A 6,000-nucleotide genomic window follows, 5' to 3' on the forward strand; every position below is an offset into this window, starting at 1 on the left:
GTATCTATGTGCAGATGGTTCTGGACTGCTTTTTCATTCTCTTTATTGTGGACTAAAGCAGAAAATCTTGTTTCCTTCCTTTTTTGACCTTCTCCAGAACCCTTCTCTTTAATACAAGTCACAGACATCCCCTGCTTGCTGGAGAGGTCTCACCACTGTACCTTTTAATGTCAGTAAAAAAGAAAGACAGAATTAGAAACTAAGCTATTGCTGTAGTGTCAAATGTTTCTTAACAGTGCAGTCCTTTAAAAGAACCAGTCATCCTTCCAAAGGAGCACAGCAGAAGAATGAGATGTCTTTCAGATTATAGCCCTTGATATGTTTTCCTTTCTAAATGTGTGAAGTAAGCAAGGACTATATGAAAAGATACTAAAAAAACGGAGGAAGTCTGGGGAGGGAAGAAAAATAAACTTTCAGAATTCAACAAATGCTTTTTTACTTCTTTCTTGTGCAGGTCAAAACTGGCTCGAAGACGCACGGGCCAGCTGAAGTACTGAGTCCATGTAATGTTCTCATCTGTTCTCCCTAACTCGCCTTCTGATAGATAAAGTGTTACCTCTCATTTTCTCTTTGTGATTCTTGACAGTTTCTCTTGTATGTAATCCTGTGGCTTAACATCCCCTACCTTCCCAACTCCATCACATTTTCTAGATATTCTAACACTACCTTGTTTCTTTTCACTTGTGCGGAGAATCCTACTGGTAGCATGTGGCCAAACAAAAGGGAAAAGAAAAAAAAAAAGTGATTATGCACGACTCTAAAAAAAGAAAAAAAAATCTTACAACAATTGTTTTCCCATTCCAACTGACCTTTTGGTGTCTGTCCCACTGTCCATTGTTGTCTGTCTGGAGCACTGCAGGTTTTTCATTCAATTTGTGACTTGGCAATAGTCATCGGTTCCCTCAGGGCAAAGTGCTAATGCCAGGGCAAGATTATCCCTTCTATGTAGACAATACCCGGCCAGGAACTGCAATAGCTCCTCAGGCTTTCTGGATCCAGCCTCCGATTTAAACTCTGTTGAAAGCTGATGTTGGATAAACCTATCTGGGCAGACTGGATTTTGGACTTGGTGCAAGTTTTTGAGTTCCCCAGATCCAACAGACTAAGACATAAACTGGAAAGAGGTAGGGAACAAATCAAGAGGGGCTGGCTGCAGTGATCTACCTTTAAACTTTTGATGTGGGGGTGCAGGTGAGCAGTGCTTGGCTTTAACTCTTCCCCGGAAACATTAACAATACTTGTCTGTGAGCTGCGCAGACAGAACTGGGGGAAAAATAAATGGCATCGCTGAAATATTAGATATATTCTCTAAAGTTTTAGGTGCTCAGCCTCAGATTTTACACAGGTGAAGAGTGTTGAAGGTGAGGAACCAGTGTGGTCATTCCCTGTAGCGTTTTCAGGAGATCACCACAGGAGGGCAATATCTCCCCTTTCTGCTTTTAGCTCTGACTTTGGAGTTAGCGTAGCGGCAGTCCTCACCTCTCCTGGAAGAGATTGCCACTTGTAATTGGTTTGCTAAGAAAGACAGTTCTTTGGCATTATTCTGAAATGCCTGCTTTATGCATGCACACCCCTACCTGTAATATTCAGCTGACACCCTGTCTGTCCATGGGGCAAAGTACCCTCTGCCTACAAAATGCTTTCTAGACCTTGCACTTGCAGTATTCTTCAGGGAACAGCAGGACACTTTCACTTCCGTTTGGAATAACTGTTGAATGTCTCTAATCTACCTGCTGCAATTCTCATCAGCTAACCCCCCTCCCCACTTACTTTTAATTTCAGAAATAATCCTTCCTGGAGGACGGATCAAGTAGATTCTGGTCCTGGTCAGTGGGGTGTAACATCTGGCTTCTTGGAGATCAGCTGCGTGGTGGTAGTTCTTGACCTACAATGGAAGTTCTCCTTGTGGGCAAAGCTTTGCTCCTTGCCCCAAGAAAGAAAGGCAAAATGAGTTTCCTTCCTGAGAAGTGAGCTCATCTTTCTTAGTTAGGTTTTCAGGGAGGTTGGGGGCTTTTCTTTGTTTTCTTTTACTGTGTTTGACTGCTACGCTGTACTTTCTTGACTTACCTTGGGCACTGATAGGGCTAGCTGTGATCCTGGGGGAACGTGCAGGAATTTCATCCTGAGGTTCCTGTCTCTTGGGGAGAGATAAAAGGGTTTTGTTCCACCATTACAGTAGGCACATCTAGGGAAAAACAAACAAACAAAAAAACAGTTCTGTGACTCCAGCTCAGGAAGGTCATTTTGATTCAGGTCACTCATCACCAGGTCTCACGATGCCTTGGAAGTTCTGTGGCCAAAAGTATATGTGGGACTGTCATCAGCTCAGCACTTTTTTTTTTTTTTTTTTAGCTTTATGAGTTTTTCATTTGATGAAGTGCAATGCATAATGGGACCTCTTAAAAGGATGGTTGGAAAAAGGAGCAGGGAGATGGAGTCTGACACTTGCTAGGACATATCCTTATGTATTTCAAGATAGTACTCAAGCTAAATCATGTGCTCATCTTGTCTCCTATGGACCTCAGATTTATTTCAGAACTGGAACCCAGAGTTGAGTGTATGTCCTGGGGACCCAGGAGCATAATAGTTGTTTTTTTTTTCCTTCTGTTTTTGTCTTGTTTAATTGTATGTGACTCTTAATACAGTGATGGTAGTTCTTTGTTATGCAATGGGCGCTATGCACTTCCAGTGTGTGGATAAGTAAGACCACTAGAGCTGGGAGTGGGCTCCCCAGGCTGGAGCTAAGCCGATGTCAAGATGTTTTAAGAATGAATTAGGTTAATTTTAAGCACTAAGTTGTTGCTGCCACCACCACCACTGTATATAATAAAAGTGGAACCAGTCTGAGGAGGGCTAGCAATTTAAGTGGTGGTATTACGTGACGCACTGAGAGATAAAAATTTTAATTTTTATCTTTTCTTTTTTATACTAGAAGAAAGCTAGTTTGCTAAGTCTTTGCTTTGGATAAACCAGAAAAAGAAACAAGGAGAAATAAGCATTAGATAAAAACACGATTAAGGGATCTTCCTTTGAAAACAGGAAGAGATGGATGCTTACTTTATACAGAGCTGGAAATGTTACAGCTGTGTTGCATAAGTGTCTTATATCTAAAGACTCCAAGCAGCTTCTGATGACTTGATGTCTGTATGGATAACAGGTCATCAGAAGAACAAGATGCTATTTTTAAACATCAGTACCTCTTAAAGCTGCATAATCTATGACAAAATCAATTTTCACGTGAAGTTCAAGTGGGCATTACTATTACTGTGTCTGACGTGAAGGCACAGTTTTTCAGTATGTACTGAGACATTGGTTTCCCTGCTTAAAACTGGATGACTGAAATCCAAATGTTCTAAAGGAGAGCAAAGCCAAAAAAAAAAAAAAAAAAAAAGTTGATTTCCATTCACTTCAAAGATTTTTTGATTTAGCCTGACAACTTAAAAATGTCTGTTTAGAAGGGAAAAATATGCTAAGCTGACTTCTCTGGACATTAAAAAACCCTCTCTTGGTTATGCTTATGATGTCCTGGAGTCAGACAGCTCTCAGGACCAGCCACTAGAGGCAAGGCATCGTGCTGTGGGCCTGCCAGCCCATTCAGCATAAACACTCGTAGCAAACTTGATAGGCATTTCTTAGAGAGAGCTGGGAGTGAAGCTGTGCCACAGTTTGGGTTTTTTTATGTTCATCAGTGAATGGGAGAAGAAAATTATCTTTTGGTCCAATGAAAACCCTGTGATGTTTGATGGAGCTTCCTGGATATTTTTAAAACTAAACTGAACCTCCTATACTGTATTTTAGAAATGCACTTTAAGTACTTTTTAAAAGAAGATTCCTCTATTGTGGGATGCAGAAGGGAAGGGAATATTATTTCCAAACCACTGAGAAGTTTTTTTTTTTTCTTGCCAGTGTGTGATAGTCCTTATTACTGATTAGCAAGGTATTTCAAAGCAAAGACTTTACCTTTTGCTGCTTATTACCTAATTTACAGGGATTTAATTTTATGTAATGTATTGTATATTTATACATCTGTAATTAATTGCACCTTAGATAAGAAAGAGGATTAGCTTTGGAATAACACCCATTGGTACTCTCCCATCAACTAATACTGCCTCTGCATCTTTCTGGTACACTTACACAGCCTCAGTTTGTGTTAGTTTATACTGTGGTGGTGTTTTTGTTGAACATGCAGTTGTTAACCTGCTGCTCGAAGGAAGGATACTAATGCTGCTCTGGAACGGTTTGCTGAATGTACTTCAGAATGGGTCTCTGACGTGCGCGTTGCATCTCTCCATTGTGGTTAATAACCCCAATCTGTGGTCTGAACTATACTGTATGTAGCAGGAATGTATTAATTTTGTGCTTCCTTGTTTAAAAACATCAGGTGTTCAAGAACAGGACTGAGATTTTTTTGTTCAGAAGGCCATTTATGCGCTCTAAGTATTTGAAATCTAAACTAGTCCAACACTAACCAGATGGTCGTGTCCAATGTCAATTGGAACAGTTTTTAAATTAACAGGAGCAGACGTGTATTCAGAAAACTGAGGGTGTGGAGGTCAAAACTCTTGAATTCTTAATGTTGCCAAGTTGTGGCCCGATCCTGAGCAGTACTGAGCTACCTCTCGCTCACACTGAATCCAAGGAGTAGAAGCAGAGGGAGTCTTGGACGATCAGCACTTCCCAGGATCAGTTCTTAATTTTCCACTCTGCTTGTTCATACTTCACGTGCAGTTGATTAATGTTCTTGACTTTGGACATTAGACATGCTGTTGCACTGAAACACATCCTTTTTCTTCTTGCAGTTCCCATGTCCCTGTTTAACCTCTCTGTACACAAGGTATACAAGGTATACACTGTATAAGTGGCCTTCTTGAACAAATGTCTTTGCAAACTGATTTCATCCCAGCGAAGGAGTGCATCAGCAACACTGTACATTAATTTCAGATTTTCATTTTCATATTTTATTTTGTAAATATCTGATGTTTGGAGCTTGAGTATACAAAATGTAAATATAGTTCATGTATTTGTACTAATTCTGATCCATTTGCTGTATAGCCTTAGGTGTGCAATGCAGATATTATCTAACTGTGTATGGTAACCTTGCACCACTGAACTGTTAGTGAACGAGGTGAAACAATAAAGGTACAACCAAGTGCATTAGCAGGTATAATGTGTGCTCCTTTTATTAGGATTTCATTACTAGTTTCTTGTATCATTTTAAAAATCTGTCCTGAGCAAGTTTATGCTCTTCTGGAAAGAAATTTGACCCCGTTCTTCAGGAGGGTGGGAGACTGTCCCTATCCTTAGATGTCCTCTTCCCTTTGGTATGTTCCATAGCATTTCTAAGTAGCTTTTAGATGCTTTCAAAAATGTTTTTTGATTAACAGATAAAATAAGGTGGTACTCATGGTAGTAGTGCTGCCAATGCTGAAATTTATCTGGGGGTGACTGCTAAGAATGACAGGAAATTTGTGAAATCAAGCCGCCTTTGTGAGGTCCCAGCTCTGGGGACGGTCACAATACGCGTGGTCGCATACGGACAGTCATGTTCTTCCACTCAGTGCCCCCTCCTCAGGGTTGCTGTCCTGGGCAGTCCTTTCTGGGAGCTCACCCCTGTGTTTAAAACACGGCTGTGCTGTGGTGCTGCTTCTCCTGTGGCACCCCCAGGGCTGGGACCCCTCCTGGCCAGTGTTTGAGGTGCTGGCTGCAGCTGCGGCCCATTTCCCAACAGCGGTTAGCTAATTACTGCTTGGTTAGCTAATTACTGCTCCTTAATGAGAAAAAGATCACAGCCCCCAGCCTCCCCCACGCCTTAGGTCCTCACTCCCCCTCATTTTCGCAGCCCCCTCCCCCAGCCCCGCTGCCCCTTTAACGGGGGCCTGGCCCTTTAAGGGGCGGAGCTTCCCCTCCTTCCCGAGCCCTCAGCCCATGGGCAGTGGGGCGGGGCCAGGCGGCGGGACCCAATGGGAGCGCTCTGCCCTCGCCCCGCCCCCTCGGTGCCGC

At 42.2% G+C, this 6,000-nt stretch overlaps 1 protein-coding gene across 6 annotated transcripts in view; it reads left to right on the top strand.

The window, feature by feature from the left end:
• Positions 1–5,154, top strand: part of KIF1B (kinesin family member 1B) — a 95,578-nt gene extending 90,424 nt beyond the window's left edge. For 5 of the 6 annotated variants that reach the window (XM_082777100.1, XM_082777094.1, XM_082777097.1 and 2 more), the window contains one exon: positions 455–5,154. In XM_082777100.1, the coding sequence (XP_082633226.1) occupies positions 455–497 (43 nt within the window). In that variant the 3' untranslated portion in view covers positions 498–5,154. The remainder of the gene's footprint in view (positions 1–454) is intronic. The other variant, XM_082777095.1, reaches the window with a different exon arrangement.
• Positions 5,155–6,000: the final 846 nt, after the last annotated feature.

This window comes from Aythya marila (assembly GCF_965140915.1).
Source record: "Aythya marila genome assembly, chromosome: 21".
Classification (NCBI taxonomy): domain Eukaryota; kingdom Metazoa; phylum Chordata; class Aves; order Anseriformes; family Anatidae; genus Aythya; species Aythya marila.